This window comes from the organism of the source record quoted next, unplaced genomic scaffold (genome assembly GCF_019419815.1).
Source record: "Pyrus x bretschneideri cultivar Hongxiangsu unplaced genomic scaffold, Pyrus_bretschneideri_v1 Contig32, whole genome shotgun sequence".
NCBI lineage: Eukaryota > Viridiplantae > Streptophyta > Magnoliopsida > Rosales > Rosaceae > Pyrus > Pyrus x bretschneideri.
Window position 1 is genome coordinate 2,440,307 of NW_025999635.1, and position 16,198 is coordinate 2,456,504.

General features: G+C 36.5%; 2 protein-coding genes and 2 long non-coding RNA genes across 4 annotated transcripts; 2 read left to right on the forward strand and 2 right to left on the reverse strand.

Moving 5' to 3' along the window:
• The first annotated feature begins 144 nt into the window (after positions 1–144).
• Positions 145–2,618, forward strand: LOC103936124 (UDP-glycosyltransferase 76F1-like). Its single transcript, XM_048590506.1, has 2 exons — positions 145–1,170; positions 1,653–2,618. The coding sequence occupies exons 1-2, from the start codon at positions 690–692 to the stop codon at positions 2,546–2,548; spliced, it is 1,377 nt and encodes a 458-aa protein (XP_048446463.1). The 5' UTR covers positions 145–689; the 3' UTR covers positions 2,549–2,618.
• Positions 2,619–3,409: 791 nt separating this feature from the next.
• LOC108866312 lies at positions 3,410–4,403 on the reverse strand. Its single transcript, XR_007260528.1, has 2 exons — positions 4,249–4,403; positions 3,410–4,108 (listed from the first exon to the last, which is right to left on the reverse strand). It is a non-coding gene; the product is annotated as an uncharacterized LOC108866312 (long non-coding RNA).
• Positions 4,404–7,142: 2,739 nt separating this feature from the next.
• Positions 7,143–8,965, forward strand: LOC103936086 (UDP-glycosyltransferase 76F1). Its single transcript, XM_009345920.2, has 2 exons — positions 7,143–7,655; positions 7,995–8,965. The coding sequence occupies exons 1-2, from the start codon at positions 7,175–7,177 to the stop codon at positions 8,885–8,887; spliced, it is 1,374 nt and encodes a 457-aa protein (XP_009344195.2). The 5' UTR covers positions 7,143–7,174; the 3' UTR covers positions 8,888–8,965.
• Positions 7,449–12,153, reverse strand: LOC108866317. Its single transcript, XR_007260527.1, has 4 exons — positions 11,433–12,153; positions 10,618–11,293; positions 10,006–10,070; positions 7,449–7,642 (listed from the first exon to the last, which is right to left on the reverse strand). It is a non-coding gene; the product is annotated as an uncharacterized LOC108866317 (long non-coding RNA).
• Between the last annotated feature and the right edge of the window lie 4,045 nt (positions 12,154–16,198).

A 16,198-nucleotide genomic window follows, 5' to 3' on the forward strand; every position in this document is an offset into this window, starting at 1 on the left:
ATTGTCTCTTAACTAAATTCGGATTTTGTGAGTGTTCAAATTGTTGGTAATTGCTTGCCATGGCTGCTAATTGATTCTGATTTTGGTGCGGTGGGTATATTGAGAATACGGTGGCAGTTCTGTAATTGTGGTGGTGTTTTGTGGTTCCGGATGTTATAGGACGAGGACGGAGGAGAAGGAAGTGTTCAACTAATTATATTATGACACTTAGTAATCTCGGTAATCTCTGGTTCGATGAGAGGATTTTCAAAGAGAAAAAAAGTAGAGACCATTGTGGAATATGACACGTGGCGGAAGATCAACGGGGGAGTATACATCATGCTGGTTGTGGTTGTACGTTTGGGGTAGTTGAATCATTTTAGTTATTGGACTGCGAAGGAATACCAGGAGGGTATGCCCATAGACAAAGTTAAGGGCTCAATAGAAAATAAGCCTAAAACCCAAGTTGTAAATATTGACAATGATATTCCTGGTGTATCTTGTAAGCAACCACGTAAAGGACGTAACGACAGAAGGAGCTGGTGGTGGAAAAAACGAACTTCAACAAAGCCAGCAATATTGATCAATAAGATAAGATTCCAGGGTTGCGTCATGCGTGAGCGAATTTTCCAAGCTCAGCTGCCTCAGTATTCACCAATAAGTTCACAAGTCACACAAAGCTAAGCAAACGTAAACATTGTCGATTGAAAATGGAGCAAAGCAAAGGCAGGAGAGTGATCCTCTTCCCGATGCCCTTCCAAGGGCACATAAACCCTATGCTGGAACTGGCCAAAATTCTGCATTCCAAAGGCTTCTCCATAGCCATCATCTACACCAACGTCAACTCCCTCAATCCTTCAACCCTAAACCCAAACTTCACCTACCATTCAATCCCTGTTGACTTGACAGAAAACGAGGCGTCCATCAAGGATCCCACCCTTCGTCTTTCTATTCTAAATGCTAAATGTGTTGAGCCTTTCAGAGAATGCTTGTCCGGGTTGTTATCCGACGACGTTAATTCGGAGGACCCCGTTGCATGCTTGATCTCGGATCCTCTCTTCGATTTCACTCGATCGGTTGCGGAGAGCTTTAAGCTGCCGAGGATCGTGTTAAGAACAGGGGGTGCCGCTTCCTTGGCTGTTTTTGCTGCATTTCCACTTCTCAAGGAAAAAGGTTACCTACCAATACCAGGTACAATCTCAAGCCAACAAAACCCTATTATCAAATGTCTTTTTATCTCATCATTGTTAGTGACCCACGTAGACTGAAAACACCACATCAAGACTAATGACTCTTTTGGAATTCTTTTTTATAAGTAGCACTTTTGTTCTTCGTTCGTAAGAGATTATGCAATATGTGCTTTTATTACAAACATGTAAACTTTCTTATTAAAAACTCGAGCACATGGAAAAAAAAAATCAAAGTGATTCTTCTTCTGAAATTACTTCATTGATCAAAAAATGTTTTTGGTTACAAAAAACACTTCAGCACTTCTAGAAGCGATCCCAAATTAGCATTTTGACAATTTGTGCGGATTTGAGTTAGGTTAGCATTTTTATTTCTTGCTCTGCCTCCTCATAAATTAGCATTTTAGAATATGCATTAACTAAAAGGAAAAATATAAATACTTATTAGGAACCTTAAATTTGGTTTTCTATTTTGACAATAATTAGATTCTCGACTAGAAGAGCTGGTGACGGAGCTTTCACCTATCAAAGTTAAAGACCTACGTGCAGCGATGCCCAATTGCGACCCTGAAGATTTCTATCGAGTGATAACCAACATGGTAAATGAAACCAAGGCTTCCCATGGACTCATCTTCAACACTTTTGAAGATCTTGAAGGACAAGCACTTGCCACAATTCGCCAAGAACATTACCCCAATATTCCAATTTTCTCACTAGGTCCATTTCACAAGTGCGGCCCAACAACCTCTTCTTCTTCAACTAGCTTATTATCACCAGACCAAAGTTGCATTTCATGGCTAAACACTCAAGCGCAAAAATCTGTTGCTTATGTTAGCTTTGGGAGCGTTGCCAAGATAGATCACGCTCAATTTTTGGAGATTGCTTGGGGGTTGGCCAATAGTGGCCAACCCTTTTTGTGGGTGGTTCGACCCGGATTAGTTCAAGAGTCGGACTGGCATGAAACATTGCCTAACGGATTTCTAGAAGCATTGTACGAAAGAGCCCATATCGTGAAATGGGCTCCACAAAAAGAAGTGTTGGCCCACCCTGCAGTTGGAGCCTTTTGGACTCACTGTGGTTGGAATTCTACATTGGAGAGCATTTGTGAAGGGGTCCCCATGATTTGCACGCCGTGTTTCGGTGATCAAATGGTGAATGCAAGATTTGTGAGTGATGTTTGGAAGGTAGGGCTGCAATTGGAGCATGGGATTGAGAGAGGTGAGGTTGAAAGAACAATTAGAAGACTAATGGTTGAGAAAGAAGGGGTAGAGATCAAAGAGGGAGCCCTAAATTTGATGGAAAAGGCAAAGCATTGCCTGAAAGAAGGTGGCTCTTCGTACCTATCTTTGGATGGCTTGGTTAAACACATTTTATCGTTATAAATCGTTTGTTTAAGAGAGTCAGTATTAGCTATTCAATAAAATAAAAAAAATAAAGGCTTTTAGTAATGTATTAACTACATATTTTAGAGAGTTTTAATAACAAGGGTCTTACAAAGTAAAATCTTAACTAAAACACTCTTTATTGGTTACTTTAATATAATTCCTAATATCAGTTTTTGTTGGAAATCAGAACTGATGCATTATAAATTTATAACGTTGGTTTTATACTAAGTCTAATATTATTAGTTAGCCAATTGATCATGTGCAGCACACCATGTCCTAATATTAGTTTTCCTTCTTAAACAAAAACTGATATATTTTCTTTGTATCCTAACGTTGGGGGTAATAATGCATCTGCTACCCGATTTGCAAAGCTTTGTTCTTGCTACCCGATTCGCACATTTCAACTTAATCTCCAATCCATTCGACCATTTGATATACTTTAGAAAACCAACAAAACAAAACAGTAATGGTTTTAATAAGATGGGAGTAAGTTGTCTTGGAGCCTCATATACCGCATCCAATCAATCTACATAACTTTTGCATATATCCCAAAAAAGGGGCAAAAGGGAAGAAAAAAAACTTTTGCATGTTATACTGCAGTGTTTTTTTTCCCAAGTGAATACACATGCAAAGTATCAAAGAGAGAAAGGAGAAAAAAATTATCAAAATAAGAATTACACCTGTCCTATAATATAAACAAAAGGTAATTACAGAAAAATAGTTGGAAAACACAAAATAAGTAGAAGAGGAAACAGACAATCAGCATAATCTAAAATTATTTAAACAATTAATCCACATTGAAAAGCATACTTTACAAATCCAAACCAAATTACATCATCCAATACATTTTTTTTTTTAATACCTTTGTTATTGTGCCTTTAAATTGATTTCAGCAAAACTTGTTTCTTTTTCCACGGTTTGTGAAGCTCAAAATTTTCAAAAACCTACAATCATTACACAACGTTGTCACATCATAAGTGCAGAAGAAATCACCGCTACCAAAATTTATAAAGACCAAAACAGTTAGCACCCAAAAATAACATTGATTGGCAAAGACCAATTTGCCAACAAAAGTTGAACAGGACATACCCAGAAAAAATTTCCTTAGTTCTTACCATTCTTAAAAATATGACCTAACTTCAACTAAGACCCAAATTTTATTCAAGGATCGTGTTAAGCTAAGCAGCAAATTAAAAACTCACTAATCTTGTTCTTAATTATAGTAATTTAGAAATCAACCGATACAAAAAAAAAAAAAAAAAAAAAAGAAAAAAGAAAAGTCACAAAGCTTAATAAAAACTCATGAAAAAACGAAGTTTTAAACACAACACCTGCACATGACCCTATAATTTGGCTAATTTACAAACGCTCAACGTGCTCAGCAGATGTTAAACTTTTCAGCAGTATATAATTTGAAACTAATAAAACCATCTCTAACTTTTCAGAAATATTTAAACTGAAATGAATTGTTATTCTTTTCAGAAATACCTAACTTTTCAGAAAGAGGCCCAAGAAGCTCATATGAATGAAGGGATTTTGCTTGCTGCACCCATAGACCTGTAAATTCAAGCAAACCCAACGTCAATCAGACCATAGGCCGAAAATCTCAACAAACAAAAAACCGAGCACAAATTCAAAAATCAGAAGTCAGAGAAATTTGTGACCCTAATTTGTGAAACTGCTTTAAACCAACCTACCATGAAATTATAGCCGCTTGAGAAATCTTCAAATCAGAACCGAACAGGCAGCAAGGGGAAGAGTTTGCAAATCCCTAAAATCCCTCCCTCTCTAGCTCTGTCTCCGTCTCTCTCCCTGTCTCTCTCTATCTCTATCTCAGAGGCGGCATGGCCACCTGTCTGCCCTACAATCCCCTCAAAACTACAACTGTGAAAAAAAAAGAAAATTACGTTTTTCATGTGATTTTTCCCTCCTTTTCGACTAGGTATTTAAAGGATTATAAAATATTTGAAAGTATTTTTCTTTGTCGGACAATAATTCGTCATACACTAAAATAAAGTTACATCGTAATACTTGGTCAAGTGGTCATAAAGAAAAGAAGATTGTCATATGGTAAAAAAATACTAGTCTATTTGTTAGTTTGTGTGAGTGACAATTTTCTTATATCGTCGTCATGCGCTTCTAAAATTAAGGTATAAATAAAATTACATTCTTCATCCTTAATATTAAAGTATAAGGAATAAGTGAATAAGTAAACAAAAATTATTTCCAAAAATCATTTTATGTGATTGCAATATTGATCAGTATCTTTTTCTTTCTCTTCCTTCACACAAAAAGAAAAAGCAAACTAGCAACCCAAGCAAGCAAAACACACTGCAGCGAAACATAAACAAGCTATCTAATAGACGAGCATCTGCATTGTTCTCTTATTTTTCCATTGCATCTTCGTCTTCTTCCCTTGCCTCTGTTAATTGTGGTATTTCAGGTTCTAAATCACTTAGGAGTAATCCATCAGGATAAATCCTAACCTCAATCGAGCAATACTTGATGCCTAAAGTGTCTAAGTGCGGAACTTTGACAATGCAATTTTCTGACTAAATTCCTTATAGATTTGGTGTAAGAGAAAGTTCCAAAATTTTCAGCTGACTGAAAGTGATCTCATTTTTTTTAATAAGCTTTTGCCAAATTAAATTTGTGAATACATACATACATTAATTTGTTGAAAGTTAAAATTGAATTAGAATGAATGTAAAAAATATGCAACCCAATCATAGCTAGTAATTATAATCAAAGATAAAAAGAAATTAACAATAAAAAAAATTAGTAAAAAATCAAAGGTAAAAACAATTTAACAATTAAACAAAAAATAGTAAAAAACGGAAAGAAAAAGGCATGCTCGAACCCAAGACAATGACTTAACCAAACATTTTTTAATTTATACGGTTATGAAAACATGTATGGATATACTACCCTAATAAATTTTTTGTGCCCTTGATTTTTTGAGGCCCCAGACGATCGTCGTTAGGGCCAGGGCCGACCCTGATGACAACCATGAAAATGTCCCTGAACTGCTCGAGGTGACGCCGTAGAGTGTCGCTTTAGGTCACCACCACCTCCCCCACCCCCGCCCCCCCCCCCCCCCCTCCACACCAAACACCTTCGTCGTTGTGTCGCTTTAGGTCACCACCACCCCCCCCCCCCCAAAAACACCAAACACCTTCGTCGTTGTGTCCTTGGTGAATCGATCAAATACCCATCACGATCGGAGAAGAAGAGTTGGGTAAGGTTGTCCGTGTAGAGAAAGAGAAAAAAAAGAGAGAACGAGACGAAGCAAATGAAGCAGACGAAATGAAGTGAACAACTGCCCACCATTATCGGAGATCCATAACTTAGTAATTAGAGTTTTTCCATTTACCATAATAACAAAATGGTCATTTGTAGAAATATGGTCAATAGACCTAAACTGATAAGAAAAACACATTGGATTAATCTTAATAATCGATAAGAAACACCTTGGGTTAATCTAATTATCTCCTCATTAAAACTTAGTTGGGGTTTTGTGAGTGTTCAAATTGTGGGTAATTGCTTGCTATGGTTGCTAATTGATTCTGGTTTTGGTGTGGCGGGGGAGAGGGGTAAATATGGTGAGAATACGGGGGCATTTTCGTAATTGTGTGGTGGTGTTTCGTGGTTCCGGTTGTTTCAAGAGGAAGACGGAGGAGGAGTGAAGTGTCCGGTGGTATCTGGTTCGAAGAGGGGATTTCCAGAGAGAAGAAGAGGAGAGCATCGTGGAATATGGCACGTGGCGGAAGATCAACGGGGCGCATATATTACTGATGGGACTATGAAGGAAGACGAGGGTACCGCCCATAAACATGGAGATGGATTGTTATCATTAAGCAACATCAACCTTTTATATTAATTTTTTTTATAAAAATAATAAGACAAAAAATAAATGTTAATGTGACTTAACCGTGACTGCACAAAACAAGAGAACATGGCGAACAATCCATCTCCCATAGACAAAGGGAGCTGGTGGTGGACATATGGGGTGATAAAAAAATCAACTTCAACAGAGCCATCAATAAGATAAGATTCACGCAATTTTATTATTGAATTAGCAAACTCAAAAGAGAAGTATAGGAATGACAATATCTTGATAGGTTGCCTTGTAAAAATATGGTCAATAGACCTAAATAAGAAAAACACATTGGAAAAATCTTAACAATCGATGAGAAAAACACCTTGGATTAATCTAATTAAAACTTAATCCGGATTTTATGTATGTTCAAATTGTTCCCAGTAGAAAAATAAGCCCAAAACCCAATTGGTAAATATAGACAATGATATTCCTTGTGTATCTTTGTAATCAATAACATAAAAGAGGTAACGACAAAAGGATCTGGCGGTCGACATGTGGGATTTAGGGAAAAAAACAGAACCAACAGAGCCATCAATAAGATAACATTCCAGCCTGGAATTTCCAGGGTTGCGTCATGCGTGAGCAAAATTGCCATATGGTAAACGATTGTGGATCAAGCTCAGCCGCCTCATGTGTTCCAAGCTCAAGCTCAGCCGCCTCATTGACCAAAAAAAAAAAACTCGGCCGCCTCAGCATTCACCATAAGTTCACAAGTCACAAGCTAAACGATTGTGGATCCAAAAATGGAGCAAAACACAGGCAGGAGAGTCATCCTCTTCCCACTGCCCTTCCAAGGGCACATAAACCCTACGCTAGAACTGGCCAACATTCTGCATTCCAAAGGCTTCTCCATAGCCATCATCTACACCAGCTTCAACTCCCTCAATCCTTCAACCCTAAACCCACACTTCACCTACCATTCAATCCCTGTTGACTTCACAGAAAACGAAGCCTCCATCAAGGATCCCACCCTTCAACTTTCCGTTCTAAATGCTAAATGTGTTGAGCCTTTCAGAGAATGCTTGGCCGGGTTGTTATCCGACGATGTTAATTCGGAGGACCCCATTGCATGCTTGATCTCGGATCCTATCTTCGACTTCACTCGATCGGTTGCAGAGAGCTTTAAGCTGCCGAGGATCGTGTTAAGGACCGGGGGTGCCGCTTCCTTCGCTGTTTATGCTGCATTTCCACTTCTCAAGGATAAGGGTTACCTACCAATACCAGGTACAATCTCAAGCCAACAAAACCCTATCATCAAATGTCTTTTTATCTCATCGTTGTTACTAATAAATGCAATATAAGTAGATTGAAAACACCACACAAAGACTAATAACTCGTTTCAAATGTTTTTGTTACCAGAAAACACTTTTAACACTTCTAGAAGCGATACTAGATTGGCATTTAGACAACTTATGCATATTTGAGTTAGGCTAATTAGTCAGGTTAGCATTTTTATTCCTTACTCTACCTCCTTGTAAATTAGCATTTTAGGACATGCATTAAAGGGCAAAATATATATACTTACTAGGAACCTTATATTTGGCTTTTTATTTTGACTATTAGATTCTCGACTAGAAGAACCAGTGACGGAGCTTTCACCTATCAAAGTTAAAGATCTACCAAGGATGCCCGATTGCGACCCTGAAGATTTCTATCGACTGATAACCAACATGGCAAATGAACCCAAGGCTTCTCATGGACTCATCTTCAATACTTTTGAAGATCTTGAAGGACAAGCACTTGCCACACTTCGCCGAGAATATTACCCCAATATTCCAATTTTCTCACTAGGTCCATTTCACAAGTGCGGCCCTACAACCTCTTCTTCTTCAACTAGCTTACAATCACAAGACCAAAGTTGCATTTCATGGCTAAACACTCAAGCGCCAAAATCTGTTGCTTATGTCAGCTTTGGGAGCCTTGCCGAGATAAATCAAGCTCAATTTTTGGAGGTTGCTTGGGGGTTGGCCAACAGTGGCCAACCTTTTTTGTGGGTGATTCGACCCGGATTAGTTCAAGAGTCGGATTGGCTTAAAATGTTACCTAATGGGTTTCTAGAAGCGTTGAAGGAGAGGGCCCATGTCGTGAAATGGGCTCCACAAAAAGAAGTGTTGGCCCACCCAGCAGTCGGAGTCTTTTGGACTCACTGTGGTTGGAATTCTACATTGGAGAGCATTTGTGAAGGCGTACCTATGATTTGTACACCATGTTTCAGTGATCAAATGGTGGATGCAAGATTTGTGAGCGATGTTTGGAAGGTAGGGTTGCAGTTGGAGGATGGGATTGAGAGAGGTGAGGTTGAACGAACAATTAGAAGACTGATGGTTGAGAAAGAAGGGGAAGAGATCAAAGAGAGAGCCTTAAAGTTGATGGAAAAGGCAAATCTTTCCCTCAAAGAAGGTGGCTCTTCGTACCAATCTTTAGATGGCTTGGTTAATCATATTTTATCCTTATAAATGGCTTAAAAATGGCTGATTATCTTTTTCTTGATACAAGCACTATTGATGAAATAAGAATCAAATACATAACCTCGAGTAAAAGATTTATGCATACTAATAAACATGCTCAAGATTTATACATACTAATAAACAGTAAACCCCTGGGCTTAGCAATCCAATCCGCCACCTTACTAAACAAACCAAATCATATTGACATATGGCATCTTCTATTTCAGATATAGATGGAAATACTTGGTATCCCAGTAGGACTCTTTGTAATCCAATGTATTTATATGTCGTCAATGAATGAATATGAGCTACGCATGCATGAATCACATTCTAGCAATATCTTTCCTAGTTAGATTTAGATCACGATCTCTTATTATTTTTAATTATAAAAATGTTTAAATCTACGATCTAAATCTCCATTATGTCATAAAATAATGAATGTCTATTATTATTGGATAATCAAACGTGCTAACAACATAATCAGGGGCGGAGGCACATGCAAGCTAGCCTAGGCCTAGGCCTATCCTGGAATTGATAAATACTAGTAATATGCCCACGTCATGCTGCGGGACTTTAATGCACAAACCTTAACTATATGAATAAGATACATTTAACCTGAAAAACATTCAACATAATCATGAACGAACAAAAATGATAGATCTAGGAAATTATAAAAAGCATTGTAACCGTAGATCCAAGAAATTATAAAAATCCATCCAGTCAAGAGACAACATAATAGTTGTGGGAAGGTGAGTATGCAACCAAGAATCTAAGATATACTTGACTTGTAATTCCATTATAATTTCACACAAAAAAAAAAAAAAAAAGATCAAATTTTGATTGAAACATCAAACAAAACAATCTCCTCTGTTACAGATTGGACCAACTAAATAAAAAATATATCGATATGATTTTCAACCTAACTATAAAAAAGAGCTTTATAACAGTGTAATCAACATTATTTGAACTCAACTAAAAAGAAACTGATTGCATGTTATAAATTTCATTAATTGAATGGTGGCGCAGCCCCTACGGAATGTTTTTTCAATCGATTTAGTAGTTAACACTGGCCAAATGCACAATACAAATCTTAGAAACTATTCCAAAGAAGTTAGGGCAAAAATTACCTCTAATCTTTGTTTCTCTTGTACTTTGGTATTGCGGGGTTGACTTGTAAATGGTAAATGAAGTCCTGAAAACCAAAGAATAAAAAGCCTTTTTTTTTTCTTTTCAGTTAACTAAAAAAAGCACACCGTAAACATCTTGGAAAGCAGACATAAACAAACATTGTTTTCTTCAAGTCTTTAGTCTATCTCTGCAAATCGCAATAACTCATATCCATTGAGAATCAAATTAACTAATTAACTTACCAACCCGCCCTGTAAATTTCACATCTATGCTCTAAACAGATTCTGTAACTAATATCCCAAAAAAGGGGCAAAAGGGAAGAAAAAAAACTTTTGCATGTTATACTGCAGTGTTTTTTTCCCAAGTGAATACACATGCAAAGTATCAAAGAGAGAAAGGAGAAAAAATTATCAAAATAAGAATTACACCTGTCCTATAATATAAACAAAAGGTAATTACAGAAAAATAGTTGGAAAACACAAAATAAGTAGAAGAGAAAACAGACAATCAGCATAATCTAAAATTATTTAAACAATTAATCCACATTGAAAAGCATACTTTACAAATCCAAACCAAATTACATCATCCAATAGATTTTTTTTTTTTAATACCTTTGTTATTGTGCCTTTAAATTGATTTCAGCAAAACTTGTTTCCTTTTCCACAGTTTGTGAAGCTCAAAATTTTCAAAAACCTACAATCATTACACAACGTTGTCACATCATAAGTACAGAAGAAATCACCGCTACCAAAATTTATAAAGACCAAAACAGTTAGCACCCAAAAATAACATTGATTGGCAAAGACCAATTTGCCAACAAAAGTTGAACAGGAAATACCCAGAAAAAATTTCCTTAGTTCTTACCATTCTTAAAAATATGACCCAACTTCAACTAAGACCCAAATTTTATTCAAGGATCGTGTTAAGCTAAGCAGCAAATTAAAAACTCACTAATCTTGTTCTTAATTATAGTAATTTAGAAATCAACCGATACAAAAAAAAAAAAAAAAAGTCACAAAGCTTAATAAAAACTCATGAAAAAACGAAGTTTTAAACACAACACCTGCACATGCCTATAATTTGGCTAATTTACAAACGCTCAACGTGCTCAGCAGATGTTAAACTTTTCAGCAGTAAATAATTTGAAACTAATAAAACCATCTCTAACTTTTCAGAAATATTTAAACTGAAATGAATTGTTATTCTTTTCAGAAATACCTAACTTTTCAGAAAGAGGCCCAAGAAGCTCATATGAATGAAGGGATTTTGCTTGCTGCACCCATAGACCTGTAAACTCAAGCAAACCCAACGTCAATCAGACCATAGGCCGAAAATCTCAACAAACAAAAAACCGAGCACAAATTAAAAATCAGAAGTCAGAGAAATTTGTGACCCTAATTTGTGAAACTGCTTTAAACCAACCTACCATGAAATTATAGCCGCTTGAGAAATCTTCAAATCAGATCGGAACAGGCAGCAAGGGGAAGAGTTTGCAAATCCCTAAAATCCCTCCCTCTCTCGCTCTGTCTCCGTCTCTCTCCCTGTCTCTCTCTATCTCTATCTCAGAGGCGGCATGGCCTCCTGTCTGCCCTACAATCCCCTCACCATCAATCCCAATTTTTGGCAGACCTCCCTCTCCCTTCCTCTCCCTGACATTCCACACCCTCATCCCCTTCTCTTCTGTAACTAATTAGACAAATAAGACCCAATTCGATTACGCAAAAACTGACAGAAAACCCAGTTTCCCAACACCCATTGAGCAATCTAACCATCAACTTTCAAAAACGTTCACCAAAATCTAATCTAAAACTCGAATTTGTTTATTCGTGCCAAATGTTAATGGGGAAGCAGATGATGACTTTATTATTCAAAACCAAAAGAAAATAAGAGAGAAAACAAAATAACAAGTTATAGTGTAAAAGCTGAGAATGTAAATAAACACGCAGGGAAAAAAATTGAAGATTCAAAGTAGGTGCATCGTGAAACACTTACTCCAATTAGACACAAAAAGTGATGGTGATGAGAAGAGAGAGAGAAAAGGCAGTAGCTTTGACTTTTCTGGCTTTTAAAGGAAGTAGCTTTCTTCGACCACCAAAAAGAGGAAGCTGCTTTTCGCTCGGCTGTGATTTTCCGAGGGAGATGGATTGTCTGCCTCCTGCTCTTCTTGTTGTTCTGTTTTGCGTGATTACGATTAAGTTACGTCAATATTTATTTTTTATTTTATTATTTTTATAAAAAAATTAATATAAAATATTGACGTAATTTAACTATGATCGCACAAAACAGACGGGCATGGGAAGGGGAGGGCAGACAATACATCTCCTTTCCCGAGTGTATGTGACTGGGTATATGGCACTTGCAATTTTTATGTCGATTATGGTAAGCGAGCAAGATGGACATGACGACATGAGATTGAATTCGAAAACCTGAGAAAAATTAAAAACACAAAATGAAGGTGTTCATTTTGTCACATTCTTATTACTAAAAAATTCAATACATTCATTAGTATGGCAACTTAACTATTTAATGCCATCTCATTAAACTAAAAAAAACAATTACCAAAAATAAGGGAAAACTATTTGGAAACCTTGTCTAGAGAGACCTGAGAGAAAGTGACGACTTCTCTTCTCATTCCACTCCGTACTTGATCTCTAAAGTTCATTTAGCATGTAATTGATGTTCAATTTCAAATTTAGTGGTAGCAATTAGCAAAGCTAATGTAAGAATCAAAATGAAAGAAAAAGCATCATGAAAGAAATCAAGATGAAGAATGAAATTTTGGCAACTCACCATTTTCTTCTTTTATATAAAAGATACATCCTATTTGTATTGAAAACAGGTTTCGGCAATCCCAGATATCCTCAAGAAGTATTTTGTATGATATTAAAAACATAATCCGTGAAATTATGGGCTGGTTTGGTATTGATGTGCTTTGAAAGAAAACTGTTTATGCTGTGCTGTGAGAATAAGCTCATTTTTACTAATTCACGTTTTCAGCTTTTTTCACCCAAAACTGTGAAAATAAGCTGTTTTTAAGTGTTTATCAAACACCTTTTTGAGTTCAACTTTTTTTTATACCCACTTTTTATAAAAGCACCTTAGTATCAAACCAGTACTATATCTATTAGTTGAGAACAACAACAAATCTTCATGCATAGGTTGTAGAGAAAGACATCATGCATACAAAAGAACACGCAAGCATAAAATAAACGAAGCAGGGAAAACCAAAAATACAATTGAATACACTGTCAAAAGAACAAGAATAAATGAAAATTACAAAACAAAGAAATGATGAGAAACCAAAGTACCCATTTCATAATCTAATTGCTTTTTAGTTTGCTTGCCATTTTTAGTTCTTCAATTTAGAGAGAAACCATAATTCACCACATGAATAAAGTGAAAACATAAAAGATACGTGGGATAAGCTGACATCCATCCCTCCCTGCGTAATGCATTCACTTTTGAACCCCAAACACAACGAAACAAAAATTCACACACATGAACTACTGCTCCCCTATGTAATAAGAATTAAAACCATCTCAAAACAAAATGGTAAACGATAAGAGCACTGTAAAAGTAAAATTGCAAGAAATCTAACACTTGGAGGGCAAGTACTAATCAGACGAAAATGAAAGATTGAACTACCTTGCGTGGAACTGTGCCTTGGTTTTTTCCCATGCTTACAGGAAGCTTTGCACTAAGCTCTTATAGCCCAAATTTTCTCTGAGGGGAAAAAACACAATTTTGAAATAAGATTTTCATATTATACCTTAAAGAGAAGAATTAGAAAATGAATAAGAGAACAATGAGTACTTTTCATCATATATTGTTAGAGTATGTGGTCCTCTGGTCCAATGGTCCTGCAGCCATATTTACTTTATAACTCTTTCTTTTAGTCTAAAAAACATCTTGGATCTCAAATTAATATGAATATGGATTCATACTTTATAACTAAAGATTTTACTGCTCCTGATAAGATGAACAATATGCCATTTATCGCATGCATTGCATTACAATCACAATGGAACATCTCATTAGACATCCCCATACAAAAAGTTTTTATTGCTACTTTGATTTTTGCTTATCCTTCTCCAGAAGCATGAGGGAGCTAATTTTTTTTTTTTTATTCCAATAACGTTATAGGGTTGCAAGGATATTATCAATTTAATTGATTGTATTTGATTGATGGAACTTCTACATCTATATTTCAGGTTTTCAATTCTAGCACTGGGAGAGTCATTCACAAATGTTCGACAGTGAGATTACCTCCATGGATTATGCTCACAATGAACAGCTCATTTTCCGCAGTGATGGGACGGTATTTTTCAGTCATTCACCATTCAATCAATTCAAACCGAGGAACAGGCAACATCAAGAAGAGGATCTGCCATGTCAGGATCACAGTCGTCCAATTAATACAAAAAATCAAGATAAAAACGATCAATTTACATAACAGCCTTTAATTTTCTCAACAACCAAGCAAAAGAAAATACCCATCCGTTAAACACTTGATTTGGGAGTAAATATTGCGAAACTGGGCTTCAATCCCCTCAACCGCAACAACCGAATCGAGATGTGCAAGTCATTGAAAAACTCACCCAAGATTTCAAAGCTGCATAAAGAAATAAATAAGCACATAAATTGGCCAACCCAGGAATCAAAGAAATCAAAATCCACCCATAATCAAAGAAATCAAAACCCATCCAGAACCATCCATGATTTTGATCATTCTGTTAAAAACGATTTTGGACAATTTTCAAAGCTTTGTAACTCAATCGTTTCTTAATCAAATTCAACCCATAATATATCAAAATGAAGATAGAAAAGTATCGAATAAGATTATACCTATTTGGAAGCCCAATGGTTGCCGGAGATGACCGAAAAATAGCCTGGAAGATGACTGGTCCGCGGGAAAATTCGAAAACTCGCTGGAAACTAAGTAAACTTTAAACGTTCATAATTTCTTCAATACTCAACGAAATCGAGTGATTCAGAAACGAAAATAATATTTCTTGACTAAACGAAGAGAATGGTACCTTTTTCGAAGGGTAACTTGCCGTGGTTTGATCGGACAACGGCTCGAAAGTGGCTAACCATTTTCTAGTTAGCCACTTTCGAGCAGTTTTCCGGCCAAACCATGTCGAGTTAGCAGTAAAGAAAGATACCATTCTCTTCGTCTCATCGAGAAGTATGATTTTCATTTTTGAATCACTCGATTTCGTTGAGAATTGAAGAAGTTATGAACGTTTAAAGTTTACCCAGTTTCCGACGAGTTTTCCAATTTTCTCTCGGACCAGTCACTTTTCAAGCTATTTTCCGGCCCTCTCCGGCAATCATTAGGCTTCCAAATATGTATAATCTTGTTCTACACTTTCTTATCTTCATTTTGATATATTATGGGTCGAATTTAGTTAAGAATCGATTGAGTTACGAAGCTTTGAAAATTGTCCAAAGAGTTTTTAGCGGAATGACCAAAATAATGGAAAATAGACAATCTCAGAGACCATTTCTATTGATTTTCAATCTCATGGACCATTTCTATTAATTATACAAATCTCAGGAACTATTTTGGATAATAACCCTTTGTTTTATCCTTGGTTTTGGGCTCTTGGTTGGGCTCGGTTTGGTTAGCTTAGGAGGGTCCAACTTTGCTTTTTTTCCATTTACATGTGGGCCTTTGATGTGTAAATTATATAATGGAATAACAAATGTTTTCCTTTGTGCGGAAAGGATTTATCAAAAAAATTACCCCAGGTCTCATCAGCAGAAACTCCTTTGAATATTTTCTGATGCCTTGTTCGAGAAGTAAACTGCGAAGGGTTTTCAAGTGTTCCAATGCAAAGATCCATAACTTAGTAATTTGAGTTTTTCCATTTACCATAATAACAAAATGGTCACTTGTAGAAATATGGTCAATAGACCTAAACTGACAAGAAAAACACATTGGATTGATTCTGATTTTGGTGCGTTGGGGGAGAGGGGTTTGTATAGTGAGAATACGGGGGCACTTTTGTAATTGTGTGGCGGTGTTTTATGGTTCCGGTTGTTTCAAGAGGAGGACGGAGGAGGAGGGAAGTGTTCGGTAGTCTCTGGTTCCACAAGGGGATTTCGAGAGAGAAGAAGAGAAGAGACCATCGTGGAATATGGCATGTGGCAGAAGATCAACAGGGGTACATTATTACTAATGGGACT

Excerpts from the sequence above, each read along its gene's own strand:
- LOC103936124 (XM_048590506.1), top strand. The coding sequence starts at position 690 with ATGGAGCAAAGCAAAGGCAGGAGAGTGATCCTCTTCCCGATGCCCTTC. Across the intron at positions 1,171-1,652 it reads AGGTTACCTACCAATACCAG|ATTCTCGACTAGAAGAGCTG; the intron begins GTACAATCTCAA and ends GACAATAATTAG.
- LOC103936086 (XM_009345920.2), top strand. The coding sequence starts at position 7,175 with ATGGAGCAAAACACAGGCAGGAGAGTCATCCTCTTCCCACTGCCCTTC. Across the intron at positions 7,656-7,994 it reads GGGTTACCTACCAATACCAG|ATTCTCGACTAGAAGAACCA; the intron begins GTACAATCTCAA and ends TTTGACTATTAG.